Source organism: Pogona vitticeps, chromosome 4 (assembly GCF_051106095.1).
Source record: "Pogona vitticeps strain Pit_001003342236 chromosome 4, PviZW2.1, whole genome shotgun sequence".
NCBI lineage: Eukaryota > Metazoa > Chordata > Lepidosauria > Squamata > Agamidae > Pogona > Pogona vitticeps.
The window spans coordinates 165,963,571-165,987,069 of record NC_135786.1 but is presented as its reverse complement, the minus strand read 5'-3'; the positions used below and the strand labels follow the sequence as shown (position 1 = coordinate 165,987,069).

Here is a 23,499-nt window from a genome sequence, read left to right as displayed (position 1 = left end):
GAATGATGCTTCCTATGGTGTCTCTTGGTATGTTTAACTTCTTTGCAATCTTCTTATAGCCATTGCCCTTCCTGTGAAGACAAATCACCTCTTCTCTTGTCTTCCTGGACCATTCTCTTGACTTCACGTTTGTAACCACACCAGTAAATGTCTAGAAGGAGCTGAGTATCACAGTCATTTTAAAGCTGCCTAATTGGTGCTTATTATGCTTGATTGGTGCTCGGTGACATCCACAGGTGTTTTCAATACCTGATCGAAAACACCTGAATGAACCTCTCTTCTTCAGAGTGGTAGTCTTTAAGGGGTTGAATAATTGTGGCAATGAAGAAACCACAAAAGAAACATTTACTACTGTATTACATAAACAATTGATGTTATTTTAGTTGCATTTGGTTCTTTAAAACGTCCTTGTAGGATTTCATTCTGAATACAATTCCAAATGTACACTATAGTCCCTAAACCCCTTTACAGCATTGGGGGTTGAATAATTTTGAACACAACTGTATATCATAATCCTCAAAGGAATGTTTTCAGAGAAATGTGCTGTAATTTAAAGCGAATCACCACTGCTGTTATTTATTATCTTTAGTTGGCTGTTTTTTCCACGTAATTTTCACTATAGCGTTTATAGTAGAACCTCATTTTCCGGGCGAAGTTATCAGTTTGCAAAAGAACTACAGTAGTTTGCAAAAGAGTGGCTGATGAAGGGCTACTTCAGTACCTGAAGTCTAGTAGACCGGAACTAACTCCGGGGTGGCAATAAAATAAAATAAAAATTTGCTCAGGCCCTGAATCTCCAGCATCAGCCGATAGTAAACCCGCATTTCCCCTCTAGTCAAGATTTAGGCGGGCGCATAAAGGAATGCGGACACCCACAGAAACAGGAGACTTTGTCTTTGTACACTCGATTTCTGAAAAAAAAAAATCAAGTTTCACAAACTCAAGCGTGCACCGGCATGAGTGTCGAGAGGCGGAGGAAGATTCGGCATAGCGTGCTTGAGGAATACTCAGCACATGCTCAGAGGCCCCGTTCATTATTCTTTAACACGTGCGTGCGGCGCTCTGGAGTTCAACCTGGCTCAGAAATCACCACCAGGGCCGATTTCTAGGGCCTGGGATTTTGCGCCTGAGTAGACCCAAAGAAAAAGACTGCCTTTCTCCAAGTGTCGAGTGTCCTAGACCTCCCACGGCCACAACCAAGTGACTCGAAGGCAGGGCACTTAGCCTGTGGCACAGAAACGGGTTCCAGCGCGAAACCGGTCCTTAAAAAAAAAACAATTAGGTCTTTGTCGAAGGCCTGCCTTCCCCACCTAGCCCGTTGCGTCTAGAGAGACGCAACGGACCGCACGCCACTCCCGCCACCGCACCCGAGACGCTCAATCCGGACTAACAAGCCGCCACCGCCCGCCCCCGCTCGCGCCCAGAGGCGTCGTTTTCCCTCTCTTTGGGTGAAAGAAAGGCGTTGCCGGGGTGAGGGATAGCGAGTCCTTTGCGAATGAGGAAGAGAAATTCGGGAGCAGCCAATCAGAGGCCGGGCGAGAGGCAGAACCTTCCCCGCCCAAGCCGTGACGTTGCTCTGAGGCGCACGTGTCGCGGGTGTGTAAGTCTGTGTACGCTTCTGCTTGACCCGGCGCTGTTGCCGCCCGTGGCAGAGAAGAGGGGAAGGGAAGGCATGGAGGATGGCAGAAGAGGCCAGGATTCCCTATAGGACCACAGGGTCTACCCTGTTGCTCCCGCTTAGCGATTTCTTGGGCATCACTCTGGACCAGGTTCGATTTACTTCGCTTACATTGAAATGCAGAATCGTGTGGCTGTAGCCTGAAGGAGGACGGGTTTGAATATTGCAAAACGGATGATGAGGCGTTGGGGGTGGAGGGGAGACCGTGCAAGTCTTCCCGGTATTGGTATTTATTTATTTAGCCAACAAGACAGTGGGAAGGGTTGACGCTCTTTTTTTTTTAACCTTCTCAGAAGGCAGCCTAGTTCGGGATGTATAAAAATTGCTAGCGATACGAGCTGATGTATTAAGTCAATTAAGTTCTGAGCTGCAAGTTTGCTAACGGAAAGAAGCAATCTGTTTCCTTTTTTAAAACGAAAGTGATTGACCTAAGTTTGTATTGTTACATTCTTCAGAATGAAGTTAGTATTACCCTTATGATGGTATTCTTTCTTAAGTCAGGAAAAGTAGAAGTTGTGAAAGGGTATGGAGACTCTTCACAGGTTGCCTACAAGCAGCGCTGTTCACTAACTCTCAAGACACTCCAGTTCCAAGAGAACCATAAAACACACTACAGATGATTTTAACCTAATTCCTCTGTCTCAGTCTGATCTTCCCTTATGTGCTGTCAAGTCAGCTCTTATGGTGACCCTTTTCAGGATTTTCAAGGTAGGGAATACTCAGAAGTGGTTTACCCTTCCCTTCTTCTGGGTACGTCCTGGGACTGTACACCTTGCTGAAGGCCACACAGGCTGGCTCTTCTCTCTGGAAGCACAGGAAGGAATGGAACTCCCAACCTCTGGCTCCATACCCAGATAATCTAAAATACTGAGCTATCCAGCCAGCCAGATCTTCCCTAAGAAGGATCCAAGGACAGCCTAAGAGCTTTGGAGAAAGCTGGGTGCTACATGTAAATGATAAATATTGGTAAATATTGTTCCATGGTAATATTGATTCAATTAAGTAACAAGTATATGTTTATTTAAGTATACCCAATGTGTTGTTGTAGTAGATGGAGTTATGGACTAGGACTCGGGAAGCCTGGATTCAGTTCCTCAGTCAGCCATGGAAATTCATGGGGTTGTGAAACTGGTAAAACTATTACTTATATGTTTCACCTTGAAAGCCCTGTTAAGGTTGCAGCAAGTCGGTTCTGACTTGAAGACACATAATAAGAGTATGTACTTAATGAGTTTTATCTGAAAGTTAATCTGTGAAGTCTAAAAAAAGGTAAAATGAAAACGGTTAAAAATCTCTTTCAATGTAAGTGTAGTTACATTAGTTTTAACTTATTATTTTATTTTATTGGATTTCTATCCCACCCATCTAGACCAAAGGTCTACTCTGGGCAGCATTACAAATTTAAAAACAGTTAAGCCAATAAACATGCACTATAAATCCAAGATCGTAAATTGTGATTTATTTACTATGTTAACCCTTTCATACTGGTTTCCAATATGCTGGGATTCAGCAAAAAGTTATTGGGCATGTGCTGTTCTTTATCTGTTATATCTGAAAAGGTGACTTGAAATTTGAAAAACAGATAAACTGCCAGATTCAATAAGAAACACTAACAGCCAAATTCTGGGCATTTTTGCTAAGTTCCTGCTGAGCTCACTGGGTCTTACTTTGAGTAAGTGAGTAACAGATTGTATAATGCTGTACATGTTGCTCAGAAAGACCTACTGAGTTCAGTGCAACTTACTCAGAGTAAGGTTGCAACTTAAATTGCTTTGAAATTAGCTTGGAGATTTGAGAACTATGTCATTAATTAATTGATTAAGATCTGTGTATCTTATGGCATTAGTGGGCTTGAAGTAATGGACCAGAAGCAAGAACCGGGTTGCAGGCTAACAGAAGGAAGGTTATGATACTGCAGTCACCATTTTATCTTGTTTTCATCATACTTGTAAACACCAAACGAAGGTACATTAATTCAGAAATCCTGGGGAACATGAAGAGAGTAACAAGAAAGTGGGGAAAAGAACATGAGGTACATAGTTTTAAAAAAATAAAAGTAGGTACTGTGTGGTTATGAGATGGCATCAGTTCCAAGTCAAAATGAGGCATTGATTTGACAAGGTTCTGAGAAAGCAGAAGTAGCATAGAAACAACTTTTACAAAAAGATTCCTAAGTTTCTCTTGTTAAGTCTGATACATTTTGAGTGTGTTCTCCCAGAACACAAAGTAATTTTTTCATTTAGGAGACAAGAATTGACTTTTGTCCTTGTGTACCATGTCTCTTCTGGCACTTCTTGGAGGATAGAGAATTAAAGCCAGGTCCTGATCTGAAAAGTTGGAAGGCTAGCAATAAATAGGCTGTGCAAGGAAACAGTTTGGGGTGGGCTGGTGTGAGCAAGTATGTGCCCTTGGATGCCTGAATGATTGCTGAGTCCTGTTGAACTCAGAACAAAGTGGAGGAAATAGTGTTAAAAATAAAACAACAGATGCATTGTGGCGATGCAGGGTTTCCCTTGACAACTAAAAGTTTATTGTTGAACTGAAGGCACCTTCTTCCCACCATCTCAATTTCTTCTTTGCATTCTCTGTTCATTGTTAATGTTTAAACTGTTTGGGTCAGGGATTTGTCTGTATAGAGTTATATCAAGAACTGTACATGCTGCGGTAAATCATCTCACTCTACGCTGTGACTGGCATTCAACATTTCCGTTCTGTGGAGTCATTATGTTACTTTGATTCACCACACTATCTTCCTGGGTGGGGCAGATAGCAGACTCGTGTGGCAATTGTATGTATGCCTACTCAAAAGATCTTTTCTTCACTGCAAAACTGCTAAAGGCAGGCAATATACTGTATTTATTCAGACCAATTAACATTCAACAAAAGTGTGCAAGCTCTCAGATTTTCTAGAGCCCTTCAACAGGATGGTACAAAAAAACAACAACCCCAAAACCAGTATGAATTTATAATTGACGATTTCAATGTGTGGTAATGTATAAAAAAATAAATGTAATTACATGCTATGAGACTTACTCCCAAGTAACTGTTTAGGGTTATAACTCTTGGGATTGTCTTCAACAGCAGAATACCCAGACCTTTCTCTTACCTTGGTGGAATTTGCTTTGCTATAAATATTTTAGCCAGTGGAAGATAGTAGTGTGCTGCAGTTAGGGTGGATTTGATTTAAATAACTTTCTTTTTCCAAATGAGTTTTAATGATTTAAATTAAGAAATCAATTCGGGATTTGAATCAGTTTGATTCTTAATATTTCTGGTGGGCCAAGAGATCCAGGGAAGCAGCAGTGAATGAAGAAGGAGCTGCATCTGAGGATGAGCTTGGGCAGCCTGGTGTGGCTGGAGGTATAAAGGAGGAGATGGAGGGCCTTGGGGGAAAAGAGTGGCACAGAGGAGAGCAGCAATGAGAAGTGGCTTGAAGGCTTCTATGACCCGGCCATGCCCTCCTACCTTTGCTATATCCCTGATCACCTGGGCCCAGCCCCAGCAAACCAGGGCCTAGAAGTATTACCTTAGCTGGGGTCACACATTTCTGCATCAGTCCGTGCCAAGCTGCCTGGGGGACAGCACTGAAGCCACCTGAGGCCCCATTTCAACCCCCATGCCATCCCACCTCTGGCAGTAGCAACACCAGTTCAAGAGATTCCAGCAGTTGGAGAGGAACCTTCAGGCCGAGCCAGAACAGCGGTTGGTTGTCGGGGGTTGGACCGTCGGACACGACCAAGTGGGAAGATATTCCAGCATGGTCTTTGTGACTCAACTGTCCCAGTAAAGGGCCTGTGAATTTGGGGAGGCAAGGGTTGAAGGGTGACTATCCTGCTGGGATAAGAATTGGGGGAAGACCCCATGAAGCCATGACTCAAAGCAAAGGACTCCAGTTGTAAATAGTTACATTGTTGCAACATAAGCAGCTCACCTGTGTGGTGATGACATCCTTAAGAGAGCAGTAGCTTCGGTGATCCCCCTCTCGCCCATCTGAGTGCACAGATGTACTTATTTGTCTTGTACATTTATTTATGAAGGGTTTGATGGTACATCCTTTCTGGGGGTTAGTTGTTCTTAGTTATTTAATAAAGGTGTTTTTGTAGTGGAAAAACATGTTTGTAAAGAAATACACATCTATTTTGCTGACACAAAATTGAGTGTGTCACAATCTTGTACGTCAGATATAGTTGGATAATGCAAGTGGATACTATGTAGTTGTGACATAAAATATGGAATTCTGTTGTGATGTGTTTCACCACAGAATTTCACACATTAGAGCTTGTGAACTTTCTTTTTTTTAGGCCACAGTTCCCAGAATTTCCCCACAAACCGTTCCTAAGTTTTGGTCATTATTCTTCCATGTGGCAACTAGAATGGGGTCATTTCATGTTAGATTTTCCCCCTCAGGCAGCTGTGCACTTGCTGCTCTTCCTGTGTGCTCCAGAAATGAGGAAGTCTGTGGTGATCAACAGCTATTTGCTGTACTAACTGAAAAAAAGTCTCTGCTTTTTAGATTGTGCTTTGAGATAAACCAGAGATCAGTGACTTAGTATAATACAGTCATGTGAAAAAGAAAGCACATGCTCTTTGAATTATATGTTTTTACGTATTAGGACATAATAAAAATTATCTGATCCTCAACAGTTCTGAAAATTAGGTAAATAAATCCTCAGATGAACAATAACAGAGTATATATTTTACTATGTCATGATGTATTTTAGAAAAATAAAGCCAAAATGGAGAAGCCATGTGTGAAAAACTAAGTACACCCTTACTGCTTCCCTAGGAATCAAGAGTCTAAGTAGCAGCCAGGTGCTGCTAACCAAATACTCTTGAGTAATTGATCATTAGCAAGTTTGACCACCTCTATAAAAGCTGAAGTCTTAGCAGTTTGCTGGTCTGGAGTGTTCAGATTTTGTGTTAACATAAAGCCAAGAAGGAAATGCCTCAGCAATGATTGTAGAGAAGACCATCAATGTTGCTGCCCATCAATCTGGGAAGGGCTATAAGACCATTTCCAAACAATTTAAAGTCCATCATTCTATAGTGAGGGAGATTATTCACAAGTGGAAAACATTCAGGGCAGTTGCCCATCTTCCCAGGAGTGGATGTCCAAACAAATTCACCCTGTGGTCAGACTGTGTTATGCTCATAGAAACTGCAAAAATGCAAGCGTTATATCTTGGCCTCTACAGGCTTCCATTAGCATGCTAAAGTTCATGACATTGCAACTAGAAAAGGACTGAACAACTATGGTTGGTTTGGAAGGGTTGCCAGGAGAAAGCCTTTTCTCTGTAAAAAGAACATGGCAGCATAGCTTAAGATTGCAAGGTTGCATCTTGGCAAACCACAAGACTTCTGGAACAATGTCCTTTGGACAGATGAGACCAGATGTTTGGTCATCATGCACAGCACCACATCTGGATAAAACCAAACAGCATGTCAACACAAACACCTCATAGCAACTGTCAAGCATAGTTGTGGAGAGGTGATAATTTGGACTTGTTTTGCAGCCTCAGGACCTGGGCACCTTGCAGTCATTCACTCAACCACGATCATCTCTGTAATCAAAGTATTCTTGAGTTAAATGTGAGGCCATCTGTCCAACAGCTAAAGCTTGGCCAAAAGTGGGTCATACAACAGAATGATGATCCCAAGCACACCAGCAAATCTATAATGGAATGGCTGAAAAGGAAAAGAATCAAAGTATTGTAATGGTCCAGTCAAAGTCCAGACTTCAACCTGATTGAAAAGGTGTGTTGGGACCTTAAGAGAGCTGTGCATAAACAAACACCCACAAACCTCAATGAACTGAAGCAATGTTGTAAAGAGTGACCCAAAATTCCTCAACAACAACGTTAGAGACTGATAAAGTCACACCGAAAATGAGTACTTCAAGTTATTGCTGCTAAAGGTGGTTCTACAAGCGATTGAATCATAAGGTGTATTTAGTTTTTCACATATGGGTTCTTTATTTTGGCTTTATTTTTGTAAAATAAATCATGCCGTGGTGTAATATGTCATGTGTTGTTTATCTGATATAGTATGTACCTAATTTTCAGACCTGCAAAAGACCAGATGATTTCTATTATGTCCTGATATGTAAAACCATAGAATTCAAAGAGGGTGTACTTTCTTTTTCAAAATCTACAATTTCTATGACTGTAGATTTTGAAAACAAATAAGAATGCTCTAGCTCAATTGGGCCAGAATTAGTCTTCTGAGTTCTGTTTTCCCTTCTTACTTTTGTCACTGAAGAGAACTTCTGTGGCCCACTAATGGATCCTTGAGTCCTTTTGGAGAGAAAGGCAGAACAGAAATATTTTAAATAAATAAATGAATAAAGTGTTTTACATTTGCAAAACAATACTAAGTACTTTAAAGTTAAGGTATAACTGAATTATTTTAAAATGACTGGAGATGCATATAAGAAGCACTTAAGCTGGTCCACTTAGGCTAGCATTCTAAAAGGAACCCCACTGAAGTCTAGGTCAATGGTCCTTAACCGTTAGTCCTCTAAATCAGTGGTTCCAAACCTTGGGTAACTCAGGAGTTCTTGGATTCAAACTCACAGAAACCTGAGCCAGCACAGCTGGTGGTGAAGGCTTCTGGGAATTGCAGTCCAAGTGCACTTGGGTTACCCAAGGCTGGGAACCATTGCTGTAAATGTTTGGACTTCAGCTGCCATAATTGACAGCCAACATGGCCCAGCAGTCAGTGTTCCTGTGAAGTCCAAAACCATTGCCGAGCCATAGATTAAGCACTACTCCGTTAGCTGATAGACTAGATACTATTTGTTAGGGTTTTTTTTGTTCCTCTTAACCATGATTTCATTCCAGTGGTTTATTTCTTTTATGGCCTCATAGCATGGGGGCTTATGTTATGATACTGCTGAAGACCTCTGAAGCGAATGGTCTGACAATTTTAACCTCCCTAAGCTGTAACCATTGGGAGCCTTGAAAGCAAAGTATGCTGCTTTCTTCTCCTGGGTGGGCCTGCTAGTGAAAACTATTAGCTAAATCATTGTCTGTTATATCTTACTTACTTTGAGGCCTTTTGCTTTATTTTCTAATTTGCAGCTGTTTACGGTTGCACTTTTGGAGAACTGTCAAATACATGGCTAGTTGTGGTTAACAGCTGATTTATTCCGAATGCCAGAGAAAAGCAGTTCTCTGTTTATCACTGTTCACTCTGACAAGACCCTTAATGCCCTTTCATCCAATGGAGTTGTTTATTTCTTTCATATTACAGAAGGAGACAAAGAGGCCTAGACTGGAAAAGAAGGGCTATGTTGCACAGAAGAGTAAACAGAAAGCATAGGATAGCGTACATAAAGAGCATAGCATAATCATTACATATACTTGTTTACAGGATACCTCATTTGATAATGAGGCCTTGGTGATTGAGCATGATGTTAGGTTCAGTTTGGCTGACTCAGAAGAAAGAAAGCTGAAGGAGTTGTACTTGCAAAAAGTATGGATGTGTCTCTTTCTTCATTGGCAGTAATTTAGTTAATCTAAGTGAGTACTGCAATTGGATCTGACTAACCAAGGGAAGGAAGGGCTGAAGCATTATGGAAGAGGATAAGAAAGTGGACGTATCTGTTGAACTGTTTGAAAATGATACCCTGTAATGCTCACATGGTTTATTGTAGGATTTGTGGAAAGGAGTGTCCGATACTAACACATTCCATTTCATTCTCAGTGAAAATGTTGAACTCATTTTATAAACAGAACTTTTTCAAGAAACACGCACATAGTAAGATTTGTGTTAACTTGGAGGGCTAAATGCCATATACTCTTACAAAGATGGAAATGAGAATTGGTGCCAAGAACATTTTTAAAATTCAGAATACATTGAGCTTTAACATTTGACATGGTCGATGGCTTAATGTTTCTTTGCAAACATAAAAAAACCCGAGAGTGGTAAGGGACATTTATTTGTTTGTACTCCCCACCTAATTTCTAAAACTTCTCGTTGCTTCCTGAAAACAGCGTCTATAACAACTTTAGCAGCACACCGGTAGTACAGAGTTTTTAACTGCTTCTGAAGGTCAAGTTCTTTGCCTTTGAAACGTAGCAGAACAAAACACATGCTGGGTGTCTCCAGATTTCCTTTGTAGAGTGTATACTTGCCAGGGCTTGGCAACACCTCCCTAATCTTCAGGATGGAGAATGCCACCACCTACCTCAATACTATCAGCATAGTTTGAACTGAGAGCAATCAACTCAGTCAGTATAATCTTACTACTTGTATTGTTTGCCAGGAGGTGTGGCCTTCTCACTCCCTTGTAAGAACTTCCATTATAATACTTAGTTTTTCAGAGTTCCTTTTCCTTTAAATAATTTAATTCAAACATTTTCCTGCTTTTAGTGTTGACTAAGATTTTCCTCCACATTTTTGTTGACTAAGGACTTCATAATCTATTCTTCAGCTTCTCCACAAGGGCTGCCAGTGATTATTCCTTCAACTGCTTCATGGTGCAAATCCACAAAGAACATCTGTTCTGATTTTAGAGCTCAAATCTCAGAAGGGTTATAAGGCGTTTAAAGTAGGCAAGCAGCAGAACTGAGTGAAGAAAACAACATTGCAGTCCAAAACACATTTCAAAGAGAATATATGAAAAGAACTAGTGTATGTTTACCTTTAATCTCTCCTCAGAAGATAATGATTTTCCATTTAGAAATACTTCCTGCACTTTAGAAACTAATTAATGAGTTGTACATAAGAATTAATTCATATGGTGACTGTAATGTTCCAAACATACCATTATTATGTTTTAAAATCCAGAATCTGACACAATTTATCTGTGATAGTCAAGAATTAAAAGCTTTAGCAGAACATGTTATCAAAACTAGTTGTAAATGCTAGTGGAAGGGTGGGCATTGTTGGAGGCTCAAGATATTGTTTTACAATTTCCACCATCATTCAGCACCAGAGTATATTTGATTTAAATCAAATCATGATTTAATTTTTTTAAAATCATATTTTTAACAATTTAAATACAAATTAATTTTTAAAATCAAATCATGATTTAAACCATGATTTAAATCAATTTGGTTTTTTAAAAAAAAAACCATTGAGGCCCAGGTCACACAAGGGAAATGTTTTCTAGTTCTTCTGATCCTTTCCATACTTCTGTTGTACTGAATTTTGGTCATGTGATTTATATCCTGGGACAGGCATCCCAAGAACTTTTAGCGGTACCAATTTATTTCCTTTGAATCATTATAGCCAGCTACACCATGGTACCGGTATATTTTCTCTCTTGCTTCAAGGGACAATTTAGCCCCTTGATATTTGTGTGTGTGTGTCTACATTGCTAAATCAGGAATAAGGTTCCATCTAAGGTGTGCAACTAACTGCATGAGCATACATGACTCTGCCCCTCCTCACAGCTTTCCTCCTCCCCCATGCACCCACAGCAATCGTTGCAAGCCCCTTTCATTCCAGTCACAATGGAAACCCACGCAGGGTGTCAGAGTCACATGCACTGCAGGGCAGACTTTCACACGGGGGTGGGGGTGGAGCCCTACACAGTGGGGCTGAATATCAGAGGGAATATTGATCAGGAAGGGGGTTTTAGGAAAGTGTCTTCTGTTGCATTGGCTGCTCCTGCAGAAATGCATTGCACACAATGGACATGGGATATTCACACAGCAGTACTGACAATCACCCCATCCCAGTGACATTGGCATACCAATAGTTCAGTGTGTCTTCCCATAGTAATAATAATTTTAAAAAAAACAGTAATGAAACAGTACTGGCCCTCCAGTGACATACATTTACCAAACTATTGAGGTATTGGACACGGCAAAAAAAGTTGCGTCAGTAATGGCGGCCACCTTCCTAGTTTTGATTCTGAAAAGAAGTGGGGGCAGATCATGCACACTGGTAATCCCAGTAAGGAATGCAATAAAGGTACAAAACAACACAACTATCCTTGCAATGTTCCAGTTATACCACTGGCCAGGAAAATATCTTGATCTTGACTGTGTGTTGTGTGGTGAGGGGAAGAAACCAGCAAACTAACTGGGAGATAACTAGAGAAGATTTCATTCATGTTTTTATCCACCCTGTTTAGCAGTCTCTATACTACCTAGAGTTGATGAGAGTTGTAATTTAACAACATGTAGTCTGTTAGCATCTTAATTCCTTTGATAAATGTTAAGTAGCATTAGGGGAATTTTGTCCGCAAGTGTCCTATATGAAAGGAGCCTCATGGCTCAGTGGTTAAAAACTGCTGTACTACAGTCAAAACTCTGCTCACAACCAGGGTCCAACCCCAGATAGCTAGCTCAAGGTTCACTCAGCCTTCCATCCAAGGTCAGTAAATTTAGTACCCAACTTGCTGGGGGAGGCAATGTGTAGCCTCCATAATTAAACTGTAAACTGCCGAGAAAGTGCTTTAAACGCTATGGACCAGTATGTAAGTAGCGTGTTTTGTTTAATGAAAGACAAATATAGTGGTGCCTCGACTTACAAACTCAATCTGTTCCGGAATGGTGTTCTTAAGTCAAAACATTTGTAAGTCGAATCAGCATTTCCCATAGAAATGTGTTGAAGCCCAAATAATCCATTCTGACTGTTCTTTGTTCTTATGTAGAGGCATATTTTGTAAGTCGAAGCATTAGTTCCCATAGGAACTAATGTGAAACCAATTAATCCGTCCTCTACCACTAGGGGGAGAATTTTCCTCTTTTTTTAACCTAAGATGACTTAGGTTTAAAAAAGGGCAAGAAAGGCGGGAGGGAGGGAACAATGAGGAAAAGAGGAAAGAAAGAAAGAAGGTCATCACTGGGGCACACAGACCCCTCAGACAAAGGTTTGTGCTGTTAAGCACAAAAAGAGAGAGAGAGAAGACAGCTTGGGGGGGGAGAGTTTGGAGTCTAAAACATATTTTAAACAAAACACATTTGAGTCTAAACTGCATTTTAGAGCAAACCAGCCAGCACAGCCACCCACAGAATATTTTCTGATTTTAAGGAAAAAAAGACTTTGGAGTCTAAACTGCATTTTACAGCCTATCTGCATCAACAACCAGCAACCATTTTTCCAGCAAACAGACCCCCTCAGTACAAAAAGAGAGCACACACAGAGAGAGAGAGAGAAGACAATTGGGGTGGGAAAGAGAGACTTGAGTCTAAACTGCATTTTACAGCCTGCCTTCATCAACAGCCAGCACTGCCACTCACAGAATATTTTCTGATTTTAAAACAGACAGACTTTGGAGCCACATTTTAAACCCACACATTTTAAAACAAAAGATAGGTCACAGTATACAAACCCTAGAAGCCACGGAATGCAAAAATAAATAAATAAGTTTTCCATTTTAAATTACTGTACAGTCTAATATTCACATTTAATTTTAATTTAATATGACAGTCTACTTTTCACATTTTAAATTCACACTGCAAGCCCCATCAGAGCACAGAAACATAACCCCCCACCTAGACCTACCCCCCTACCAAGCTGCAAAAAACCCCTGTACAGTAAATACAGTGTACTCACCCAGAACAGGCAGCCTCTCTGTTTTAAAAAAGAAAGTCAAAAATCCAAAAAAGACAAAAAAAAAAAAAAACCCACAGTCCGTATAGTACAGTAACAGGCAGTCCAAAGCCTCTCTCCGTATCCACTCACTTAACCGCTGAGACGAGCGAGGTAGCAGACAAGCAGCCTCTTCGCTGGCCAACGGTTCAAATTTCATGCTTTCCCTGCCTACCCCCTCCCATTTTTTCATTCGTAAGTTGAAGCTCCATTCGCCAGTCAAAGCAAAATTTTACAAACAGAGCTGTTCGTAAGTCGAGATGTTCGTAAGTCGAGGCACCACTGTATATACATGTTTATTTTATTAGATTAAAATATGATAAGAAAATTCTGCATTGTCATTAAATATATAGATGTGCAGAAAATTGCATTGATTTCACAGGTCTCTTGGCTTTACAGGAGACATTGCTCTCCAGGCTGTATCATGTATTGTGCAGGTTAGATCCTCTTGCTTGTATTATTAACATGACATTGAGCAGCAATCGATCATGACTATGGAACAGATGTATCTGGATGATGCTTATATTTTATCACACATTTTACAGTACAGTGGTGCCCCGCTTGACGATTACCTCATTAGACGAGGAAATCGCTTTACGATGAAGTTTTTGTGATTGCTTTTGCGATCGCAAAACGATGTTTTAATAGGGAAAAACCGCTTTACGACGATTGGTTCCCAGCTTCGGGAACCGATTTTTCACTTAACGACAATCTTTACAGCTGATCATTGGGTCTTCAAATTGGCCGCCCGCTGTGCAAAATGGCTCCCCGCTGTGTTTTAGGACGGATTCCTCGCATTACAGGCACCGGAAAATGGCCGCCCTATGGAGGATCTTTGCTGGACACTGAGGTATTTCGCCAATTGGAATGCATTGAACCGGTTTTCAATGCATTTCAATGGGTCTTTTAATTTTGCTTGACAAGGATTTCGTTCTACAGCGATTTTGCTGGAACGGATTATCCTCGTCAAGCGAGGCACCACTGTATACCTAGAAGTTATCGGTTGGAGTCCAGTAAGTCAATACAGTGGCTAAAAGGGTTTTGGGTTAGTCATAAGCTTTCTCTACTGGTAGAATCCTCTTTTGCCAACTGATTTCAGAGATCTGCCAACAGAAGAGCCAAAAGGGGAGTGGAAGAGGGGCAGGACATGTTAAGAACAGAGTTATTTCAGACTCAAACTTCCTCCAGCCCAAGAATACAGCTACATTGCTGACTCATACTTGGGCCCCAAGGGTGGTCATTCCCAGCTTCCCTAGACTGAGATGGCTTACGGTATATGTGTTTGATTTCTGCACAGCTCCAGCTGGCTTAGTGTATGCTCAGGTGGCCTTCGGCCAACTTGAATATAAGTCCTGCTGACTTCAACCCTGACTGTTGGGTCCTATTGATTTCAGTAGGACTGGAATTCAAGTCCTGTTAGCACTTATTTATTTTTGGTAGACATGCATACAATTGCCTTGTAAAAAAATTCATAAAGTTAAAAGCTGCTTAAGAGATTAAATATCTCACCAAGCTTTATATATAGTTTTAAAAATACGTAACCAAGATTCCTGTGAAAAAATTCAGTTTGAAAAAAATTCCATTCTATTTTCTGGAAAACAGTCTGCATTGTTGTATATGGAGAGCTGTTCTCAGTTTCTCCCAAGATTTTATGACAGTTCTTGCTTGCCAGAACTGAGAATGTTGATGACGAAAATAAGATTCTGATCTGTTTTCATATTTTGTTGAATAGGTCAATTTTGTTGCTTGTCAGCTCTTTGCACTCTTGGCTGCCTTTTGTTTTCGCTTGTATTTAAGTCCCAATCATGCGAGTTCTGGTGTTCGGCATGCGTTTGCCACCGTGTGTGGAGTGTATTTTGCTATCTTCTGCTTTGGCTGGTGAGTAATTGCTATTAAACTAATGTATTTCATACCTTGTATGCTACAAACTTTAAAGCATTCTATTAAGCAATTATAAAACAATTAGTAAAGTTAAGTATTTTATTAGTTTATAGCACTTGTGTTATAGCAGGGGTGGGTAGCTTAGGAAGGTCCAGATGTCATTTTTCTGTTCCTGGGACCCAAAAAGCTATTTAACACTGAAAGGGGATCCTTTTCAATGCTAAACAGTGCCGGGGATCCCGGTACTATATTTAAAAGGTGAATCGCCACTCCTGAAGGTTCTCAGGAGCTATACTTCACCCATTTTGCTAGAAAAAGAAGGAGCTGTAGAATATGCCTTCAGTAAATTATTTAGGAACAAGTTGACAGATAGTTTTATATTGAGGGACTTGGATTCATGTTTGGTTTTAAAGCCAAAATCCAGTTGTTATTCTCAACTAGAGTAGACCCACTGAATGAGTAGGATTTTTGGTAAATTGATATTTAAGCAAGTATCATTGATTCAGTAGGTCAACTCAAGATAAATAATTTAATGTAACCCTTATTCCATAAGATATACTAAGTTAACAAGGATTTGTCCTCTTTAGTGTTAAGCACTGGTCTTACGCATGAAACTTTTATTTCTTGTTTTCAAGGTACTCTATCCATATTTTTATTTTAGTGATGATAAGCTATGGCATCATGAATATGGCTAGTATCCCCAACATTCACAGGTGAGATTATATGGCTACTGTGACCAATATGGTTTTTTAAAATAACTATGTAATTTTTCTTAGCTGCTTGTAGTGAATTAGTGATTACTGACTTCATACTTCTGATGCCCAGTCCTGCAGCATCCTGTATGTAAACTACTGAACACAGGAAATAAAACTTCAGTCTAGTGTTGTTCAACTGTGATTTTCTCTGTGAAATTTTGAGTCCAGTTAATTTCCTGGATTGTCACAAGGTGCAAACTGGCACATTTGGACTCATTATACATACCATGGTTATAACAGTCCTGCCTTGATGTAATACTTCCTGTGTGGGGCTGCCGTTGAAGGGCATTCAGCGCCATTATTTGGTAGAAGATGCCGTTGCTGCACTGTTTATGTGAGCCCGCTGGAAGAAATCTACTACTTTTCATCAACTTGCATGGATTGCCAGTTCATTTTCTAGCACACCTCAAGATGCTGGTTATTGCTTTGCTTTCTGGGGTCTGGATGGTTCAGTGAGTTAGGTATCTGGTGGTGGAATGAAAGGTCCAGTGTTTGATTCCTTACTGTGCTTTCAAGGAGAGGAGCCAGTCTGTGTAGACTTGGAGCAGTTACACTGTTCAGGGGCATCCCCAGAAGAAGGTAACAGCAAACCACTTTTAATTATTCTATACCTAGATATCCCTAGAAAATAGCCCACCATAGGTCAGAATTGACTTGATGGCACGTAATTTTGATTATTGAACCAAGAACCATATGGACTATTGCCTATGGATGCTTGGAAAGATCCATCTGCAAGTCGTTTCACTAGCTAATGGCCAAACTCCTGTTGGCATACAGATATACCACGGAAGCAGATTATGGCATAATCTAGTGCTAGAAATAATTAGTTTAAATTTATTTAAAGAGGCCTATCCCATTGTTTTATGTTCTGAAGCTCCCCAGGGCTCTTTTTTGCCGTGGAGAAACCTTCAGAAGCCTCAAGACAGGGGAAAGAAGTTTGTAGTTCAGTGGTCCCAATCCTGGATTCTTGAGCAATAGGTGTTTTCAGGTCACCTTGCAGATCATAATAGTTCTTACAAGTTTTTTACTTTCTGAAAAGCTGTTTTGTTTGAGATGAAGGTGGTGGCACGCTCAGCTTTTAAGTATGGAATTCTTTGAAACGGTCAAATCATTTGTTTGGATTTGGAGCTATTTGTTTTTAGTTTTGATGAAAAATTGTTTTTGATAAGACTGGTGCCTCATATAATGGATGTATGTAATTCTAGGTACTCTTTTGTGGTAGCTATGGGATACCTCACAGTCTGCCACATTAGTCGGATATATATATTCAGTTACGGCATTCTCACAACAGATTTCTCTGGGTAAGTGATGATAATGTTTGTGTTACTATGTGTTTCTATGTAACAATAAAAAAGCAGATGAACTTAAGATTGTTTTGCTTATTGTTCTGCTGATATTAATTTACTAGCTTTGGTTAACACTTCCAAATAAACATCCAATAAATGTATGGCCAGTAATAAAATTCATTGTAGCCAAAGAGTAGGCCAGTAGTAGCACAGTGAACAGACTCCAACTGAAAATGACACTGCTGTAACTCTGCTGGTGAAAAATTTTAGCTTTGAATAAGTTCAGTGAAATTTATCTATTAGTTTTGAAATATTCTGCATTTATCGAAGTAACTTGCAGAGTACGTTAATTACTTACAACCAAATATACTGCTTATGTTTTACTTGTGGTCGCTGATTACTGCGTTAACTACCCCTGACAAGTGACTTAGAAGATTTAGTGGTGTTGTTCAGAAACTGCTGAACTATCAGGAGTTATGATTCTTAAATAAACCAAAATTTTAATATTAGATTACTTCTCTATTATGCATATATAGTGAACTTCCTGATTCTGATTGGCTGAGCTGGTGTGATGCCATGCAATATGCATAAACAGTCCAGCTGCCCGGATTACAAAAGTGCTAAAATGTTTCTGTAGCTTTAGTAAGAAAAGGGAGGTTTGTACATTCGAGTTTGTGAGCTGCAGCTCACAGAATTCTGCCTGAGGAATTCTTGGAGGATTCTCAGAGCTGCAGTTGAGAAAAGAAAATACCCCTAAAAATTATACATGGGGTAAAGAAAGTGGATAGGGAATTTTTTGCTTCATAATTTTAGAACTGAGGTCATCTACTTAACTTGAATGGCAGAGATTGAAGACAAACAGAAGGAAGGACTTGTTTACATGAAATGAGCAAACTCATTGCAATAATGACCACAATCTTGGAAAGTTTTCATGGAGGATTAGATGAATTTGTAGAAGACAAGGCTGTTGATGGCTTGTAGTTTTGATAGTTCCATATTGTCTCAATTTTTGGAGGTAATATGCCTCTGTATACAAATTCCTGGGTAGCGTGAGTTGAATGGCCAGCTTGTGAATAAATAATGTTGTGTATTGCTCCAAACAGTAACTAACAATAACAAACTATTATGTTGGCATCATAATGTTTTAGACAGAGAAAAACACTTTAGTAGCGTTTCTGCTTCTTGATCAGTTTTGTCTTCTTGTTTTTTCATGTAAAAGCCCAACAATTGTGCTACTTCTTCCTGTAATTGTATATCTTATTCTTTTATGCAAAGAGGATTATATTGGTGAGTTTCTTTTTCTCCTTTGTGTGTTCTTAATGCTTTGCAGTTTTCCCTATGTTTGATTTCAAGTAATAACAGCAGATGATGGTTTATATTTCAAAGGAACCGTAATCATTGTCCAAAGCCAACAATCATAGCTATAGTCTCTTGGGATTGATTTCTTTTTAGATTTGGAAATGAAAATTTGCACTTAATTGGCAACAAGAATAATTAATTGTTTCTAAGCTATCACGATATAAGAAGTCAGAGTTTCTACAAGCTAAACAGCTGTATAAAAGCATTTCTGTCTCAGGAATGAGAAGAATGCAGCCTTTTCTGGTAGTTCTTCCACTGCAGCTCCCAATACACCCTTACTATAGGCCTTGCTGGCTTGGGGTTGATGGGAATTGCAGTTTGAGGGGCTTCATTTTGTTTTCCCCATTCTGTCTCATTCCTAACTGAGAACTGCGATAAACACATCACAGAGAACCAGCCACCTCAAGACCAAGAACTTGCAGAAATGTCATATTTCCCTGGTTTCTTAAGTATTCTCAGGTTCTATGTCAGTTTTCCTAATAGCCCAATTGTCTATACAGTACTCTGTTCATTAACCCACAGTTTAAAAAACTGGTAAACTCTTCCATGACATTGCTTCTTTAGGTTGTACTACCACTAAAATATAGTTACTGTATCTCTTTTTAGTAAATGTTCATTGTCATTGGTGAACATGGAAAATAAAATCAGTGTTGCACAGAGTGTAATATATTTTGTGATTTCAGGAAGATATTAAAGTATTAGCTTCCAGTACATGTCAACCAATGGTTGTGAGAACCATGTATGCAGTAGTATCCTGGTGAAATACCTTTTCATTATTTGGTGCAGTTTAGCGAGTCAGACATTTCAACAATGAACTACTTTCAATGAGGCCTCTTTAGTTTATGTGGATTTTTAATTATGTGGCTAAAAGCTCATTCAGTGGTTTTGACCAAATTTATTCCTACTTAGTGTCTGTGAAGAATTTATTTGTGTCTCTTCCCCATGTCAATTTGAGTTCTTTCGGCTCATCATATTTTGCTTCTTTTATTTTATTAATTACATTTCTATCCCACCCATCTAGTGATCAGATACTACTCTGGGTGGCTAACAGCAATTTAAAAGCACAATTCTAGTAGTTTTTTTCTGTGGAAATTAGTTTGTTTGGGATGACCAAATCCCTCAGATTAATAAAGCCACCTTTCTCTCCATTTCTGATACTGATTATAGTGCTACTCCTGTTCTCTGAAGATGCTGGCCACAGAGACTGGCGAAACTTTAGGAAGAACAGCCTTCAGAACACGGCCAAAGAGCCTGAAAAACCCACAACAAGCACTGATTATAGTTGTCAGTCTTTGCTAAAAATGGATGATCTAGGAAAAAGTAGCAAGAAGACTGGGTGGAAAAGATGAGAGAGGAAAGTGAAGTGTACTCGGCCAGTGTTTTGAGGACAATTTCTCTCTCCAAACCAAGTCTTAACTGAAAGCACCAGCTGAATGCTCCCAGCTTTGCATTTCCCTCACCTTTGTTGTGCTGGAAGGTCCCAGGTATCAGTTGCCACTTTGGGAGCTGACAGAATTCAGAGAGTGCCTGAAGTGCTGGCTTCGGGTATTCAGTACGTTTCCCTTCCGTCCCTCACTCCTGCTTCAGCCAGGATGCCACTCCAGAGATATGGCGATACCCTTATGTCATTTGGCCTCTCACTTCAAATCTGATACATCGTCTGCAGTATTGGTCCAGTCATCATAGGTGGCCCTGTAATTTGCATCTTACAATAGTGAAGTTGCAGTGCATGCTAGTTGCTACAACATTGTCCTTCTGTTCTGCAATACCTCAAACTGGTTGCATTTCTCTAATCTTTGCTAACTTCAGCGTCCATCAGTATGTTGTGAGATGCGTAATATTTTGCAATAAAAATTGTTGTTGGCACCACAATTTTGTGTGTGCTTGCTGGAAGTAAGTTGCATTCTATCTACGACAACGTACTTGCTAATAACTGTGGTTGCAGTTTGTTGAAAGGTAGTGTCATAGGTAAGCACATTGGGCTTGAACTAAGGTGAGCCAGGTACATCCTGGAATTTGGTAATACAAGATGTATATTGCCTTGAGCTTGCTCGTCAATAAATGTGTACATGCAGTAATGGTTGATGAAGACATGAGAGGGAGCTTTCTTTGTGGCACCTCCCAGACTATGGAATGCTCTCCCTTGAGAAATCAGGTTGGCCCCTTTCCTTTTAGCCTTCCACTGACACCTGAAGACCCATGTTTTGAGGCAGGCTTTTAACTATTATGATTGAGTCCTTGAATGCCTTTTAAAAGTTAAGATACTTTACAGTGGTATCTCTACTTACGAACTTAATCCATATTGGAATGGCGTTCGTACATCGAAAAGTTCATAAATTGAGGCAAACTTTTCCATAGGAATGCATTGAAAACCATTAATCCGTACCTGCTGTTTTTTGTTTGCATGTCAAGCTGCTGTTCATAGGTAGAGGCATTAGTTCCCACAGGAACTAATGCAGAGCCGGTTAATCTGTACTCTACCATTAGGGGGATAATTTTTAATTTTTTTTCTTCTTTTGACCTAAGATGAACTTAGGTCAAAAAAAGGGCAGGAAAGGGTTTTTTCGGGTTTTTTTGTGTTCGTAAGTCGAGGCTCCATTCGCAAGTCAAAGCAACTTTTTGCGAATGGAGCTGTTCGTAACTCGAATAATTTGCAAGTGGAGATGTTTGTAAGTCGAGGTACCACTGTACTTATTTCTAATTATTCAGTTGTGTGTCAATTGTTTTTTAATGTTTAACTTATTATGTTCTAAATTCTAATCTTTTAATAATGTGAGCTGCCTTGGATCCCCTTATCAGAAGAAATGCCAAGGTCTACCCGTATCACCCGCCCAAGTCAGGAGGTGAGGCTGAGGAGCCTGACGCTGAGAGAGGCCCAGAAGGAAAGAACTAGAAACCAGGCCTTCTCGGCGGTGGCTTCTCGCCTCTGGAACAATCTCCCTCCGGCGATTCGTGCAGCCCTTCGCTGGGTATCTTCAAAAACCAACTGAAAACATGGATGTTTGTATAGGCCTTCCCTCCAGTTAATCCTTGATTACCTCTTCCTTCCTTCCTTCCTTTTTTGCCATCTTGAACAATCTATTAATTTATTAGTGGATGTTATAATTTTTTATATATATTTGTATGTATTTATGTATCTGGAAGCCGCCTAGAGTGGTCGCAAGACCAGATGGGCGGGGTATAAATAAATTAAATAAATAAATACGGCCTGTAAATGAAATAATAAGATAGAACCTGTCTTTCTATATTGTTTTATAGCCCACTAATGATCATAACACAGAAGATCACAACTCTTGCATTCCAAGTGCACGATGGTAAGAAATATGGCATTTCTACTTCCCATCCAATTCTACTTCTGGACAAAATTCTCAATACACCTTGGCAGCTTTGGGGGAACAGTGGGCAGCTTTTACTGCATATGACAAGACCTTAAGTTATCTTTTTACAGTGAGAATTTTGTCTCCTTTCTGTTGCAAAAAGCAAAGAAAACTGGATGGAACTGTAATGCATGGACATCTGACCTTATTTGACCTTTCCCTCTAAATCTGTCAATATAATTAGAAGAGAACTGAGGCATCATGACTGGTTCAGCTTAATTCCTGGTTCAGTAGTGGATATCCTAAACATTTTAACCCCTAGTCTCAAACTTAGTTTCTTTAACAGGGGACCTGACTAGACAGGACACTGTGGAAGCAGTCTACCTGTCACAAGCTTGCCTCAGATTGGCAAGTTAACTTGGGGTGGAGTTTTTCCCCACTTGTAATGGATCAGGTAGGAGATTGCCAGGGGTAACCCCTGTCATGGGACCGTTGCGTTGGACCTATTTCTCTTGAATGCCTGGCTTTGTTTTCCGGCAGCCTTGGGAACATCCATTAAAAAGCACAACTCCATACATTTGCCATGTGCCTCCTCCACCAGTGCTATATTTCTTATTGCTGCCACCATCACCAGCGGTGCTGTTATTCCCCTGCTCTTTTGTTCTGTGGGAGAAGGTGGTGCAGAGGTATCACTGCATCTTTGTATAGTTTGGCCAGGAAATGCCAGCGCCTCTGGTGGTTCCACTGACTTACAGAGATGTTGATGCCAGCAGCAGTCATCCTTCCTCCTGTGACCCTGTGGTGAAGAAGTTTCACCATTTTTGCTCCTGTTGTTGTCATCTGCTGTGGCAGCAAGTCTGAAATGCTAGCTGGTGAATGGTGTTGATGGCGGGGAGTTGGGGAACAGCCCTCCTTATTTGATGTGGGGTACGACCACCATGCAGTTTGTGGGAGGTAAAGGCATTGCTTCTTGCCTCAGGCAGCTGGTAGGGTTGGGCCATTACTGAAAACAGCATCGCTTGATTTAAATGTCTGATGACATAGACAGATAGTACTGAAAGAATTGTGTTACTTAGAGGGATAATGTTGCAAGAGGGAGAAACATGCCTTTCCCTTAACCTGTGATCTGATGCTGTGCAGCTGTTATTAACTGGCTCATATTTATGGAAGGGTTCAAAATATGGCATAGACCCTCTTTTCTTTATTTGTCAAAAGCTCCCCCCCTCCACTTTCTCTTGGGGAACAAAAAGCTGTCAGCATTTTCACATCTGTGTTCACCCCACTTAATTCTTGTATTCCACCTTCTTTTTTTTTTGGCAGGAATAGGTAAAAAAGCTGAAGAGCTAACTACAGAACAGAATCAGCTTGCTGTTAAGTAAGGAAGTAACCATTCAATTAATTTGATTTTTTAAAAAATAAGTTTTGTACTGTTTGTAGGTACACTTGTAGAATAGTTGAGTATGGTTCCATTCCCCCCCCCCCGTTTTTAATTTAGTTTTGTCACTTAGTAGCTGGAATTTCTGAAGTGTTAAGGTATTATATAAACACTTCATACATGTTGGATTTCAGTAGGTTTATTCTTGAGACCTGTTGTTTTTTGAAGATAGGTTTCATGTTAATAGGCTCATTGTTTTTCATATAAAGTGTACATAAACTAAGCTTGGTCTTTAATATGT

General features: G+C 40.1%; 1 protein-coding gene across 5 annotated transcripts in view; it reads left to right on the top strand.

Moving 5' to 3' along the window:
- Positions 1-1,582: 1,582 nt before the first annotated feature.
- Positions 1,583-23,499, top strand: part of MBOAT1 (membrane bound glycerophospholipid O-acyltransferase 1) — a 33,004-nt gene continuing 11,087 nt past the window's right edge. Inside the window, exons 1-6 of one of the 5 annotated variants that reach the window (XM_072998676.2) lie at positions 1,583-1,769; positions 14,958-15,103; positions 15,742-15,819; positions 17,067-17,162; positions 21,765-21,820; positions 23,144-23,198. In XM_072998676.2, coding sequence (XP_072854777.2) covers positions 1,680-1,769; positions 14,958-15,103; positions 15,742-15,819; positions 17,067-17,162; positions 21,765-21,820; positions 23,144-23,198 — 521 coding nt within the window. In that variant the 5' untranslated portion in view covers positions 1,583-1,679. Of the gene's footprint in view, positions 1,770-14,957; positions 15,104-15,741; positions 15,820-17,066; positions 17,163-21,764; positions 21,821-23,143; positions 23,199-23,499 lie in introns of those variants that run through there. The other 4 variants (XM_072998678.2, XM_072998675.2, XM_020781661.3 and 1 more) reach the window with 4 other exon arrangements.